Source organism: Pygoscelis adeliae, unplaced genomic scaffold (assembly GCF_000699105.1).
Source record: "Pygoscelis adeliae isolate BGI_AS28 unplaced genomic scaffold, ASM69910v1 Scaffold315, whole genome shotgun sequence".
Lineage (NCBI taxonomy): Eukaryota > Metazoa > Chordata > Aves > Sphenisciformes > Spheniscidae > Pygoscelis > Pygoscelis adeliae.
In genome coordinates this window covers 1,113,340-1,128,926 of record NW_008824865.1, presented here as the reverse complement: position 1 = coordinate 1,128,926, position 15,587 = coordinate 1,113,340, and the positions used below count along the sequence as shown (strand labels likewise).

Below are 15,587 nucleotides of genomic sequence, written 5' to 3'. Positions count from 1 at the left end.
TGCCATCATAACAGGTACCCTCAACCACCCCAAAACAGCTTCATTTCCCTTCCCTGCCATCTTCACTGGCCAGATTTAGGAAAGTTGCGCCCTCCAAGACAGCTATGGGTGCACTCAACCACTGCTGTCACTTCAGTGTTTTCCTGAATGAGGGCAACACCAAATTATGTCTAGAAGTCAGCCTGAATTTGGCAGATCTGTGTACCAAATGTCTGTTGCCCCAGTTGAAGTGATACTGGGGGTTTTACATTAATGTAAACATAATCGCACCTAGATTAAAACAGGACTTGATAACATTACTTGGGAACGACAGTATTTTTATTTTAACAACTTTGCCTGTAGCCTTCAGAAATTTTCCTTCCCTGTGCTGGTACCTTGGGATACGGGCACACAGTCTCTCGGGGAAGGTAGCTGCAGTGGCTTCAGCAGCAATGCTGCCGAGCAGGGCATTACTGCCCTTCACTGGACATTACCATTGCCTACCCTCAACCAGCAGTAAATGCTCCCTGAAAGGGATTTCAGCAGTTCTGTTTTACTTGGCATAAAAACGAGCTGGGAATACTCAAGCAGCCTTTTACTTCATTTCAGATACGAAGGCAATAACTTCCAGTTGAGGAAAAGTAATGAAAAGCTGGAGGCAGTAATCTTTTAAACTGTTCCAGGGTGATCCACAGGAGCACATCCATCTCCGCCCTCACCATGCCTATTTTTGCAATCAGACATTTCCAGTGCTACCCTAAGCGCTTGGTGCTGCGTTAATTCAGACAGACAGCTCCTTAGGAAGTGCGCTTCACAGAACAGTTGGAGCGGGGTTTTTTGGTTCAACTATTCCAGCATGTATCTGTTGCCATATGGGAAATCAGATCATAGGCAGGCAGTTAACTTTTATCCAATTACTTTTATTTTTACAGATAGCAACATACTGTCAGCAACACCAGAGGTTTAGATGTCTCTCAGATCAAACAAATAGCTATCACTCATATACACTTGGAAAAATACTGTGGAACAAGTTAGAATTTTAAAAATACGTGGGTTTTTTTTCTATGTCATAACGTAGGTTAGTACAGGTTAGCTTTCATTCTGTAGAGCTGGTAAGTTTTTTCCATATCACCTTGTGCATAAATAATTTCTGCTTCTATCAATTTATCCGGAACACAGTGGAAGGTGCAGCCCAGAAGGCTCTGCCGCTTTAGACATCTCTCTGAGATTTTAAATAGAAATCGTCTTTGAACTTCTAAAACATTTCAGACCTGTGTAACTTTTGTCACTACATACAGGACTACTGCAATATATTTAGGAATGTTTAAGTGCCATCAGGTAGTTGGCAGCATCATTTCTGGTAGAAAAGAAGTATCATTAAATAGCAGTAAACAATTTGCATTTCAGAAGACATAGCTTTTTAGAAGATTTTTGTCAGAAGGATTTTCTGTTTCATGTTTAGTTTCTCTCCTGAATTTTAAATTAATTCAGAACTTCTCAATAGCAGTGTTATGCAATCTAAATATTACAAGTACACCATTTTTACATTTTTCTACTTAGGTATTGTTGTCTGTGATATGGAACTATTCTGCACTTTTAAAACTATGAGTTACAGTTCCAGGTTGTCTCCTGTAATTTAAACTCTGAATCTACTGAATTTGCAGTTCATTTAAATGAAAAGTCATATCCCTATTACTGACCAAGTCAGAAGATTTTGTGAAACAAAGGATAAAGAAAACTAAGCCTTTAGTTTGCCCTTCCAGGTTTAGAAATCATCTGAAGAGAAAGTTATTTCATCATACATAGCACAATGTGGGATTTCTTGCCCCTGGAAAACTTTGTTACTGTATATATTTTAAATAAGCTTCTTTTATAAATTTTAAATTTTAATATCTAAACAGTAAAAAGGTTCCAACTTCATAACATGATCTTAAATGCAATTTCTTTTAAATTACTTTATGAGAGAAGGATTGTGTATGTTTCTTAATAGTGGAAAAGTCTAGGTATGGGAAGGGATTTTAGTCTTGGACATCCAAAGGGCTTTTTTGTTTTATTTGAAAGATAAATATCTAGCCCATTTCATCTTTATCATAGCTATCCTGAAAAAAAAAAAAGAAACTACAGTTAGCAGTGGCTTTACTGTTTTGTTTATTTATTTTTTCTATTTGCCATGCTCAAACTGACATGCGTTCCAAGCTGGGACAGTGGTCCTAAGGCATCTGTGATGGGACCAGGCTGCTTGCAGAAGGGAAACTTGACCTTTAAGGGGGGGAAAACTTAGCAAAATGTTTACATAGGGAACACTCCAGCAGGGAAGAGCCACATTTAATCACAGCATAGAAAAGTAAATTGCCATGAATAAAAGTAGGATGGAAGTTGGGAGAAGGCTTACAGCCATCAAAAGAGTGCAAATCTGGAATATTCCTCCATGGGGAGCGACAGTGGAACATTTTAAATTTGCTTTAAGCTTGCTCATTTTAAAATGTAGTTTGATCCATCTAGGAGAGGGATTTTATGACTTCCTTGCCTCAGGAGCAAAGGGCTGGACTTGGCACCCAGCAAGATCCCTCCAGTTCTGCATGTCTTCGTGGCAACACGCTAACCGGTTGGCATATGTGTGCTGTAACTGCTTTGCCATGGAGACTGCAGTGCTTATGTTAAAACAGGTTCTTACCTCGCCCTAAAACCAATATCCCCCAGAAAATGGCACTTTCCAAATCGGCTATTTGCTGTGAATACTAAGTGAGGCGATGAGTCAGGAGAGAGGTGAGGCTGACCCGCAGTCGCCTGAGTCACACACGGCTGCTGAGCCCGCAGGAGCTCAGAAGGTTCAAAACGTGCCCCTCCGGCAGCACCTCCCCATGGCATGCTCTTGACGTGCTCCCGGGATGTGTGCTGGTCCCCACGAGATGCTTGGCTCAGCCATAGGACTAGCCCCAGTTTCTGCCAACGTCAGTGAGCTATCATGCAGCCCACATGCTTAGTCTGCTCAGGACGACCAGGCTGCAGCATTTATTGATGTGCCAGAATGATTCTCTATATTACATTGCATTGGCTTAATCCTGCCTTTGGGTAGTGTTATTTCACATATTGTTGACTCTAGTAAAATTTGAACCGCATACCGGAAGACTGCAATTCACCCCATTTGTTTAATGGAGAACTTTAGGGTAGGATTTTGAGGGTGAAAAAATGTTGCTGTCTGCCAATTACTTTTAGAGCCAGATGTCTGGTCAAAACGTAAGTCCCACTAATGGGGAAATCAAGTCCTGGGAAACAGGCTGTGTCTATAGAATTACATCTGTATAAAATACTTTATGGTCCCTTAATCATTTATGGCTAATTCTTTCTGGATGGCAACTGCTGAAGGGGGTGGTGGAAAGGCCAATGGGAGCAGGGAGGGAGACCAGTCCTATCTCATTCCATACTTCAGAGAAAACAGATCCAATATCCACTGCTTTGCCAAATAGCCAGTTTAATTTTCATAGACCGTAGGCTTGTACCAGATGTGAATATTGGCTGTGGGCCAGCTTTAAGCATTGAGAGTGAAACGCAACTACCTCTCCCTTTTTCAGTGTCTTTTCATCAAAGCACACAGGCTTCAATTAAAAAAAAAAGGCATTTATTAATGCACATGAATTCTCCTTGCAGAGAACGGCACTGCCATCAACCTTGGCCGCCTGCTTGAGTCAGGACATACGCTCAACACAATAGGTGCCCCCGATGCCCAGACAACATGCTGCAGCCATTTACCATATGTCATTGGCCATAGGCCTCGTAGGGATCAGTTTCTGTGTCTTGAATAAGGAAGACCTCTGCAGTATTTTGCAGGTCAAAGGCAGCAATCCCAGTCCATCGCCATATGGGCGAGGTGTAGGTCACCAAATCAGACGGCACTGTAAATCAACAGGTGGAGGTTAGACTCAGAGACTCCCTTGGAATTGTCCAGGCTTTGAAAAATAAAACAATAAAAGGTGTGTTCTTAACTCAATTGCCTTGGGCCATTAGCAAACTCCATTTCAAACAGTGCTGAAAGCAAGGTGAGGTTCCTGGGATGGCAGCTCAAAATGAATCCCACCTGAGCTCAAGCGGTTAACTCCCATGAGTTCCCAGGTTTCTTTGTCTCTGGTGTTATTTTAGTGACAGCAAGCTCACGGCAGTTAAGAATGCACTTTTTTTTGTAGTATAGATGTCTCCTCCTCCTTCATGTCATTCTACTGCATAGGCTTATTGAAATTCCTCAACATGTCACTCACCCTCAAGGCTTCATCACACTGTGTGAGTATGACTATAAAACTGCTGAAACAGAATTAATTTGGGACTTGCATTTATTGTCGGTTTTATGTGGCTGAACTTTGTTCTGGTAGGCAAAACTCATAGTATCATTTGATATGGAGTGACCAGCGTAAAGGTTTTGACTTACAAAAGTTTTATTTCAATATTTGCCTTGATTTTGACTTCCCAGACTGTCCTAATGAACACATTTTGCCATTATGATTTTGTTTGTCCGACAGTGATTTGAAAATGTTCCTGGTTATATAGAAGATCTCAGCAGCACCTTTCTGATATACTTTCTCTCCACTTTGTGACCCAGGGCTTGCTGTTGGTCTGGATCCACAAGGCTATGGGAACCCTGATTTCTGCTGGTTGTCTGTTCATGACACCCTTATCTGGAGTTTTGCTGGGCCTATCGTAATTGTTGTAGTTGTAAGTATGGTGGAGTTGGCATCCTGAGCTGTCTCTTCCTTACTGCTACCTTCTCTTATATGTTTAGTCAACCAATAGTCATAATGTGAAGCGACTGTATTCTTTACATTTGAAGCTGATGTTCTCGAGCTTGCTTCCTTTGCTTAAACAGATAAGACATGAGCTAAGCTCCTGGGGCTGCTTGCCAGTGCGAAGATTGCTTGTGGAGCAATGTATGGCCAGAAACCTATTTATTTTTTCCTGTTTGCTTTGTTCCGTGTTTGAAGGGTTGGTCGATGGGCTTATAAAACAAATCAACAAAGCGAGCCGTAACAAGTCCCTTCATCCAGAAGTCCTAAAGGAATATTAAATAATTCCAATTTCAGGAATTTAAAAGAATTGGCTGGTGTTCAACTTCTCCCTTAAAACATTCCTCAGTAACAGAGCACCAGAAGATACATATCCATGGTGTGACTGCATCTTGAATACCAAGTCTGGTCTCCTCATCTTAAAAAGTATGAAGTAGACCTGGAAGTGGTGTAGATTGGGGTCACGAGTCATCAGAGACATGGGACAGCCCCTGCCAGAGGAGCAACTAAATGGACTAGGAGCCTTCAGCCTAGAGAAGAGAAAGCTGCAGAGAAGGGGATAGGGAGGAGCTTGTAATAGCATGGTGGCCTAGAGAATATTACCGTGGAGCCAACCATTCAGTGTCTTTTCCAACACAATTAGTAGTAGGAAGTGGCACATTCAGAACAAACAGGACGAGCTACACCGTCGCTCCACAGGGAGTTAAGTTAGAAACTCACAGAAACAAGACAATGGCGGTAGTAAAGCTCTGCATGGTTTCAGAAAGTAACTGGACAAATTGCCAGCATCGATATTTCCAATGAATGATCACATACAAATGCACCACCTCACCTAGTACATCCCAGCTCTGGAAATCGGTGGAGGCTGGAGGAGTATTCAGAGGAATTATCGCTATATGCTTGCTCTGTTACTATATTCTGCTTTGGCCCAGCTGAAACAAGGTGCTGGGCTGACTGGACTCTGGTCTGGACAAGGACAGCCATTCTTGAGTTTTTATGTTTCACGCAAGCCTCTGCATAGGGCCGTCATACTGGGTTTCATCCAGATCAAGTCCCAGGATGTTCTTGACTATGTTGGCTTGAAACGAGGTGAATCTTGGAACTTTGAGACATGTAAATTGAAGGAAAAATATTCTTGGCACCACAAACCATTTTAAGATAAAAATTTCATTGTCATTGAAAACTGAGCCCTAACAACTTTATAGAAGGAATCCGTGATGTTATTTCAATTTCCCTTTCAGATAAACACTGTCATCTTTATACTGGCAATGAAAGCATCATGCAGACGAAGGCAACGTTCATTTGAAAAAACCGGAGTCGTGTAAGTTTGGTTTCAAAAACCTGTAGAAAAAGTTCTGGCCAGGAATAATAAAGGGACAGAATTTACTAAAAGCAAGTGTTGGGGTGGGAAATGAATAAGATATTTGGAGGAGACAGTCAGCATTGGTAGAGGCAATTGGAGCTGCTTCACCAGCACCTACTCCTGGGGTTCCCTTGGAGGCTCTGTAAAACCTCCACTATGGTGCCCTGCACGACCACCAAGTGTAGGCAGGGGAAGGGAGGGAAGAGGGAAAGGTCTGGTCTCTGGATGGTATCATTACAGTCCTTCCAGATCTTTCATCATACTCCCTACTACACTGTCACTTCACCTCCACCCGTGGCATGCCCTGGTAGACATAGTTCTGGGGCTCCCCATGCTCACCCATGGCTCAGAAAGGTCTCCCCTCACAAATGGCTGGGTGACCGGCCATGTCGTGGCAGAGACCCATTGAGGTTCCCGTGCGGAGGGTGAGCCTCCCCCCATCCCACTCCCCGTGGGACAAGCAGAAAGCCTCACAAGCTGCAACCTGCTGCCTTCCTGAGCTGCTGTGGCAGCCTGTTCCCATTAACGTCTGTTTTGCCCAAAGCTCAGAATTTACCTGTGAACTGAAACGTGATTAGCTAGTGACAAGACAGCCCCCTTTTTTTTTTTTTTTTTTTTTAAAATAGGTAGCTGTATGAGATTTCAAAAGGCTTCTTCTAGCTATTTATTCAGCCCTGGCTGTTGGGTAACTTTTTAAGTTTCTTTTTTAAATCTCTCTAAACAAATGGAGTATAATTGCTACTTAATGCCAGCTATTTTACTCATAATACAAAACTTTTGCCTGGAATTGTGGCCTTCTTTTGAAAGCGTCTATGGAAATAAAGTTTTTAAGCAAACAAATAGTCCCCTGAGTGCCCTCGATCAAAAACCTTGGGCTGTAATGTTGAGAAGGAATGTGAGAGTGAACTCAACAAACAGAAATGAAACAGACATGGCCATTTACCACCCAGATCTCTTCCTCAGAGTCAACAAGGCTGAACAGCGTGGGCTTGGCATATAGCCTGGTTTGTTTGAAGAAAACCTTGGACATGAACTTGAAAAGAAAACACCTTTTTTTTACCTGAATATGCTAAGTCACTGAGTAGTGCAGTGAAAGAGCTGGGAACTGGGAGCTGGTGAACATTGCCCTAATTTTCCCAAAGGTCCTTTCCAGTTGGCGAATCATTGGGCACGTGGCACCGCCCATGCGGAGAAGTTGGGCTATTCTCATGTATCCTGTCGCACTGCAAATGCCCATCTGTGTTTGCTTTACAGCTCTGTGCTGCGAACAGCGTTCTTGCTCTTGCTGCTCATCAGTGCCACGTGGCTGCTGGGTCTGATGGCGGTGAACAGCGACGTCATGACATTTCACTATCTTTTTGCCATTTTCAGCTGCCTGCAGGTAAGTTGGATGGCGTCTTGTCCGTGGCAGACCTTGGTGAGCACACTGCTGCACCCAGACCTCCAAAGACCTGCTAAACATGAGCTGACTTAAGAATGACAGAGATGTCAAGTACAATTTTTGCTCTCTTTACTCAAAGAGAGGGTTCTTTTCACCAAAACCATAACTTTGCGTAATTGCATATCTCACTTTTAGTCATTCTAAAGATGTGCTCTACTATTGTAACCTGTGACAGATAAATAACAGAAGGCAATTATATCTTTGTCTTTCTAGAGACAAAAATCTTTGTTACTGTCTTCTGCCTGCTCATTGTTAACAGTTGTTCTGATGCTATGCAAATAATAAAACAATTGTTTTATTTCACCCAGAGTGGATAGCTCCAAGTTCAAGGCTTTCACAAATTAAGCTACTGTTTAAGTAAATGAGCCAAATAATGATTTTGAAACACAGCTCGTTGCATTAGGGGTTTACTGGGTTGCCTGTCGTAGTGTGCACACTTGTTGATTAAAGATGCAGAACATCATAGTTATTTGTAGGAGGCCTGGCACGGAAGCAGTCATGAAGCTTCATGTTGGTCACAATTTGAATGTGACTAGGGATGGCAGTAACTGTCATGGCAAGTGCCTGCAGTATTAAAACAGCTACTGCTAGCAGACTATTCTTGTCAGCTGCAATACAACAGCCACAAATTGCAACCAAAGAGAAAAAGAAGTCTGATGGGTCTCCTCCAGAGTTGACTGTCCGTTCCCTGGAAGCACACCAGGTAGGCCAGCCTGGAGCAAGGTTGTTTTGCCACTGTAACTGGTGTGCTCTGAAATAAATACACCTACTCGGGCTGTAAACCTGGGCTTCCACAAGCCTAAAATAAAATTTAATTAAAGATAAACCTGATGAGAGGGACGAAAGTCAGCAGCTGGAATTCTCCAAACTTGCCCAGGGAGGCACAGTGGTATGTGGCGTTTCATGTCTTTGCCTTCTTTGAAGTTGTATTTTTAAAGAGACATTTATGTGAATTTTATTAATGAATAATCCCAAAGTGCTAATGCCAGCTAAGATCGCATTTGATTGAATGTTTAGAAAGTGAGCTTGAAGTTTAAAGTTTCTCTAAGTCAATTGCTTTGGCTGAAATCCTGAAATGCAGGCATCTTGTGATGTTGGTACAGCTGCAACTTCATGAGTGATTGGCTTCTATGTACTATATCTCCAACCAAAATTGATAACAATTTGGCAGCTGCATGAATTCCCTCAGAGCAAATACATCTGAAGGCACACACGTGTGTGCCCCCTGCCCCCAGTGAAAGCTGTTAATGTGTGTTCCTGGCAGCCAACAACTGCCCAGCCCTGAGGATTTCAGCAATTTTTCCACCAGGAGGTATTGCTGAATCGAGGAATATATGGGGCAAAAGTTGGGACTCTCTGGCCCCGGTATTTCTCCGCATTTTACAAGGCTTTCTAAAGGTCTCTAAGCAACACTATTAAGTAACAGTAACACCTACCACAGAAGTTCCCCATTTCCAGAGATTTTCACTAAAGGCTGTGACATTTTTAATGTGCTGCTATTGATTTTGTCTCATCATTGGTGTAAAAGCTCTAAAATCTTAATGCAAGTACAACCCTGAAACTCCCTGCAGTGTCTTCCAGTGGGACATTGAGGTCCCCGTTAGATATTTTGAGAAGAACATTTCCTTCCAAACAACGAGGGCGGGTGACACCTACCACAAGCTCTGCTCTGTAAGTCCTGGAGGAACACATCGTAGTGTATATTTTCCCGGGCCCTTTATGCTATGAAGAAGTCCTAGGAGATCAATCAATGCCATTTTAGTCAAAGACAGAAAATAGTTATTGCTGTTGAAATCACGGACTACGAACTAGAATTCTGGGGCTACTTCAAAAAGGCTGTTCTCTAATATCTGTTTGTATTTCCAGTTTGGTAGTAATGAACCATTTAGATTTATTCTTCCTCTCTCTAAAACGATCCAGGGGCTGTTCATTTTCTTCTTCCACTGCGTATTTAACAAAGAAGTCAGGAAGCACTTGAAGAACACTTTAACTGGAAAGAAACCTCTTCCAGACGATTCCACTGCAACAAGAGCTACATTATTAACTGTAAGGAAAAAACCATCCTCTTGCTGGTAGCAGTTACCTAAATACACTTACAGGTGGCTGGTCCATAGTTAAGTGAATTGAAAACTGATTGATTTCAGTGACTTGTACAAAGATTACTGATAGCCTCTCTCAAAAGTCTTGATTACTGCTTTAATTAAAACTTTCGAGAGGAAATTATTTTTTTTCCTCAGCATAAAAAACCACTTGGTTCCTTCAAGACTTTTAATGCACTTGTGGGTAACGTGTGTTTTTGGTAGGATCATTCACTGTTGCTTTGTGTCTTTTTTTTTCCTTCAGCGGTCTCTGAACTGTAACAACACATATATAGAAGAGCCGAATATGTATCGCACAACTATTGGGGAATCCACTGTCTCCCTCGAAAGCACCGTCAGGTCAGCCAAGAGCCACAATAGCTACCTTGCTTATATTCTCAGGTAATCAGGTGGCAGGTGCATGGCTTTCAGGTGCTTGCCTTTCCCTTTTCATTGCTCTTGTGGAAAACAGAAATGTTTTGGTTCAAATGCTACTTGTTTTATATCTTAACAGTTCTGTTTTATGTGACTGTTATTTTCTTCCGTGCGTTTTCTTTTGCATGCATATTTGGTGGGGATTCCAACAGTGCAGTGGTTAACATAACTATTAGGTTAACTATATGGGCCGTGCTGCTTGCCTGTTAAAATTCAGTCATGTCTGAAGGAGTGGGATTTAGCTTATTAACTTCAGGCTTTTTCAGAGTGTGATTCGTGTGGCCAAAGGCAGACAGCTACATTAGGATAACCTACGTCTTGCTGTAAAAGTGACCACACTGACAATCAAGCACAGGCTGGCAAGCGTCCACTGCAGCTGTCTGCGTTTGACCAGAAGAATCTCATCTGCGTGTCTGCCTTGTTGTTAAGAATAGTAAAGTGACCAAGAAAGTTGTCCCCTGTTTTTATTCTCTAAGGGATGAGGCTGCTCATAAGCTCAGTGGATCCTCGAGTCAAGCAAGGGCTGGTCAGACTGAAGCAGATTCCTCCATTTTTCATAGGAATCCATCAAAATCCAATGGTAAGAATTATTTCTAAATGCTTTGACCCAGTTGTGCACCTTTTCCTTCTCAGCACTTTTTTCAAAGGCTTCTATAATAGGAAGAATAGTTAGTCTGACTTGGTGTGTCTGATTCTCGTTATGCTCTTGGCATAACGAGCTATGCAATGGTTGCTTTACTAGGGAATCCTGGAATGGAAATATCATGTATCTGCTTCCTGTGATGGTTCAGTTTTAATCTGACAGCTGTCACAGCTGTTGATGTTTTCTGGCGTCCCCTTTCTTTCTCACAAATTATGTGCTATTGCTCTTGATTTTTAATTGGAGATCTTTTAACATTTGAGACCTTGAGGCAATATTCTCTTTTACTGCTATGTGTATTGTACAAGAAAATGAGAAGTGTCTCTTGCCTGACTTCCTTTCATTTGGGGTCTTGATGTTAAATTTTGTTGCCTTGTAGCAGTTTTTAAGAGTGCATTTGCAGATTCTTGATATTTCTAGGTACCTTGGTTTGCTTGTGTGTTGTATTGATTGAGATCCTGTGGAGTTACTGTTCTGCATATTGAATAGGGTAAAAACTGTCCCCATTCTGTTCTGCACCTCCCATGCACATAAAAGGTCCTGCCCCCTAGCTGAGCCAAGCGGTTGTGCTTCCTGTAATGACTTAGACGGATGCCGCCGTCCTTGTGAATTAATCCTGTGTGCACTTCTGGATGTAAGAGCTCACCCCTGGCATGGCCTGAACCAGAGGCCTGCCTTTCCTTTCTTCTCGTGCATTTGTCAGATAGATTCGTTCAACTCCTGTCCGCACTCTCATCCCTGTGTTTCCCTGTTTTGCATTTGTAGAGCATGATTCAGACTCCGACAGCGAACTGTCCCTTGATGAACACAGCAGTTCTTACGCCTCCTCCCATTCATCAGACAGTGAGGAAGATGGGCTCGAGCCGGAGAAAAAGTGGAACATGTCCACTTCCAAAAGTAATGAACGTGGCCCACTCCACAGCACACCCAAAGGTACTCCCGGTGTGAGGGGAGAGCAGTGGGCTTATTCCCTTCTTTAAAATGGCTTTAGAGTAGATGGGACGATTTTGCCAGACTAGCAATACAATTGAGACAGCATCCCTACCACTGTGCCTTGCTTTTTCTTCCTCCCAAGGGCTTGTTCACAAGGGTGACTGAGTGCAAGTAAAAAGGTGCTTGAGCAAATCTGCAACTTGCGGTGCTCAGACAGACAGCAGTCAGTGGGTTTGCAGGCAGGTGCTACACAGCCAGGAAAGTCTCATATGAAGCAAGAGGAAGAGGAGGAAGGAGCTGGTTATTTTGAGGGCAGGGAGAAGAAATACCTGCCTCTCCTCATGCAATACAGGCATATGGATTTAGTGGGGTTGGAGAGGTCATGGACCTAAAGAGTGGGAGATCATTTGCCATTGATATCAGTACTGTGTGGCAGAGTGCAGGCATTTCTAGGTGCAGTTCATCTTGTCCTAAAGGTAAGTCAGCTTAGAGTGACAAATGTCCAGGCTGCGTGCTCGTGCTCTGGACAGACACAGCACAAGGTGCCTCAGGTGCCCTCACCCCTCAGAAGCCAGCATCCCCAGGGAGCTGGTGGGATCGCTGGCCCTGGAGAGCTGAGAGAGCAGGTTTGACTCACACCTCTCACTAATGGAGCCATTGACCTTGCTCTGGGAAGGGTTTGGAGACCCGGACATCCTACCAGGTGTGTTTTGTGGGTGAGTGTTGCTGCACCCTGAGGGCAGTGCAGTCCAGCAAGGATCATCTGAAGCATTGCTCTGGTTTGACACACAACTCCTCCCCAACCACAGGGATCAGGACTGGCTGGGCAGCAGTTGAGAAAACCTATCAATCAAAAGTAGTTTTCGAGCTAGTGTTTTTTTGCATTGCAGTTGATACCCTTCCCAATCATGTGAAACCCTATTGGCCCACAGAGTGCGTAATGGCCAGCGACAGCGAGGACCCCAGCGGGAAACAGAAACTCAAAGTTGAGACCAAGGTCAACGTAGAGCTTCACAGGGAAAACCAGGTGAACCACAGCAACGAAGTGCCCCAGGACAAGGAGAATGAAGGGCAGCAGAAGGAGAACAGACCTCTGTCCCACCAGAATAACCAGCAGCCAGAGCAGAGGAAAGGTAGCACGGCCAACCCAACCTCACCGCTGGACTGGGAGACCGGGGGGGGTTAATGGGCATTAATTAGTTCATATGGTAGCTCTGTCAGGGAAGAGCACTTCCCAAATGGCTCCAACCTGTGTAACCAGGTACTCCATGGGAAGCTAGTAGGTAGTTGCTGAAGTCTAATATTTTGGTTTTGAAATAAAGAGCCAAACTAGAAGTCTGATTAAGAAATATAAAATGTCACTTCTTGGATGTGTTCAGCTTGATAAATGAAATTACTGATACATTTGAAAATTCTCATTATTCCCTCTTTTCTGTAACAGGCATCTTAAAAAATAAAGTCACCTACCCTCCCCCGCTGGTGGATAAGAATATGAAAAATCGACTGCGGGAAAAACAATCGGATTACAATCAGACCACGATCTCATCCAGGACTACTTCCCTGGGGACAAATGATGGGGTCCGCTCTCCCTCAGACTCGGGGGTGACAGTAAAAAATGCTCGGAGGGAGCAGTCTCGAGACCAGCTCAATGGCATGGCCATGAACGTCCACGTGGGAACAGGACATGCTGACACCTCAGACTCAGAGTAAGTGCCACATTGGGCTGCCCTGGCTGCCCCCTGGCCTGCCTCATGGCTCTGGCCTCTCCTTCTGCTTTCCAGCCCCAAACTCCCACTGAGCAAGGATTTCACTTGGTGACTGGACCAGAGTCCTTCACCAGTGACTGTCCTGAGTGCTTGTCCATACCATGTCCGCAAGCCATGGTGTTTCACTGATGAGAAGGCCAAAACCAGGTATCACGAGCAAGGTGCCGTGACAAATACCTGTCACTGGTCACCCTGGTGTGCTCTGAATTGGCAAGCTGATGTGTTACTGGCATGCTGGGGACTAGAGCCAACCTAGCTGTGCCCTGTCCCCTTGCTGTGGGACTTTCTGCCCTTGGCATGGTGACCCCTGGTCACCCCACGTCCACACGAATTATCTGTCCCCTCCCTGCCTGGTGAGCTGCTGAGGTCATCGCCTTCCCCAGCCCATCACCAGGACAAGGATGGGTTTTTTCGACTCCCTCACACTGCCAGGCATCCAGGACAGCTCAGCAATGCCCACCCATGGCTCCAGGAGCTGTGCGTGCCCTCAGGGGTGCTCTGCTCAGGGCTACCCCCTGCTCCTGCTTCTCTGCCCCCAACCCCTCACCTTCACCCCCCTTAGACCATGGGAACAGGTTTTTTTTTCCTGTGTTTTTCACCTGTCCTCCACTTTTGCAGCAGGGAGAGTGTTTGGGGCCATTAGGGATCTATCACTAACGGGATACAGTTAATTATAATGTGGCCAGTACCAGGCACCCAAGGAAGAGGATAAGTGCAGGGCAAACATAGAGCAGCACTTCCTGATGCGTGTCCAGTAAGACCAGCAAGAGCTGTTGTAGGTGTCCGGCAGCCATGGAGGAGGGCAGGTGGGGGCAAGACCCCAGTGAAGAGGACCCCTGAGGAAGCCCAGTGTTTTTGGGGGAAAAGGCACTAGGCTGGGGGGGAGCATGGTGTGGGTGTCCAGCTGGTGGGTGTCCAACGGGCAGAGGGAAACCGTTGCTGGGGCAGGAGATCCAAAGGCTGTAGAGAAAGTGCCATGTCGAGCTAGTGACCCTAAATTACCAGGCGTGCGATTCCCACACGCTGCATGGCGATCAGTGTGCGTATTTGCCATTGTAAGCTAAATCAAACATTAACAAAAGGCTGAGCAAGCTTTCAGCCAAAGGGTGTTCTCGGAAACCTCGTTACTCATCATAATTCTCACATTTAAAATGAGGACAACAGCCATACATAAAGTCTACGCAAACATTTTATGCACATAGTCTTTCTTGCATCAATACAAATAATAGTCTCATTCTTTCTCCAAACCAAGAGAAAATTTCTCACCCAGCTTTAACTCTGACATTGTCCCACCATGCTTTAGACACCCATGTTGTCTGGGTGCACAGACCATTCCCAGCTCACTGTAAAAGTACATCTTTGGGTTGCTGGGAACTGGCTGTTGAAATATATCCTGGTTAGCCAGGAAACAGAGATGTCTTTAACAAGCAATAACTACTTGCTGCTACCAGGTAATACATTCATCACTGGAGAATAACTAGCCCACTTGTTCTAAGCCACTGTTTTATCTCCACACCCTTTGCATACCGTAAAGCTCTGCTGTTTGACAGCAGAATGCATGAATCTGTCTGAAATACCAGGTTTCTAACAGCTTGTAAGATTTGTGTGTGAACCTCACATCTTCACCTAAGGGTTAGCCAGATAGAAGCCCTCTGTAGAGTTTCCTCTAAAGAGCGTCTCCTGTGTACTACCTGGAATTGCTTCTCCCAGCTGGTCTTCCCCTCCAGGGCAGCATCCCCCCCTTGCAAGCGCTGGATTGGCAAGGCATGGTAACTTCACGGAGCATGAGCCCTTACTAAAAAGGATTAGGTGGTTTCGGGTAGAGTGGTTTGCCTGTGCCTGTTTAACCCTAAGCCTGCATGATTACTTCTTCTCACTAACAGAGGCAGTAACGAAACCTCAATTTGAACCATCAGGAAACTGTGATCGCTGCTGCGCGGTGCTGGACTCCTCGCCACAGGGTCGCTGCCTGCCCGCCTCAGACTTCGTCGGAGTGGCCGCGTAGCGAGGAGGACGAGGTGGGCATTGATTCCTGCATGGTTTCACGTTATGGCAGACTCCTGACCGCTCGTGGCGGAGACACAGTGCCCGGATGCGCCTGCGATAAGGCAGCTGTGTGGTACGCTCTGCGCGGCATGAACCCATGCCAAAACGCATGGAAATGGCCACAGGGATGCACT

General features: G+C 44.6%; 1 protein-coding gene across 1 annotated transcript in view; it reads left to right on the top strand.

Moving 5' to 3' along the window:
- CELSR1 (cadherin, EGF LAG seven-pass G-type receptor 1) overlaps positions 1-15,315 on the top strand; it is a 174,484-nt gene extending 159,169 nt beyond the window's left edge. Inside the window, exons 25-35 of the mRNA XM_009324395.1 lie at positions 1-14; positions 4,571-4,683; positions 5,993-6,072; positions 7,369-7,495; positions 9,476-9,601; positions 9,899-9,993; positions 10,545-10,648; positions 11,474-11,641; positions 12,532-12,774; positions 13,083-13,347; positions 15,291-15,315. The exon at positions 1-14 is cut by the window's left edge and continues 167 nt beyond it. Coding sequence (XP_009322670.1) covers positions 1-14; positions 4,571-4,683; positions 5,993-6,072; positions 7,369-7,495; positions 9,476-9,601; positions 9,899-9,993; positions 10,545-10,648; positions 11,474-11,641; positions 12,532-12,774; positions 13,083-13,347; positions 15,291-15,315 — 1,360 coding nt within the window. The remainder of the gene's footprint in view (positions 15-4,570; positions 4,684-5,992; positions 6,073-7,368; positions 7,496-9,475; positions 9,602-9,898; positions 9,994-10,544; positions 10,649-11,473; positions 11,642-12,531; positions 12,775-13,082; positions 13,348-15,290) is intronic.
- Positions 15,316-15,587: the final 272 nt, after the last annotated feature.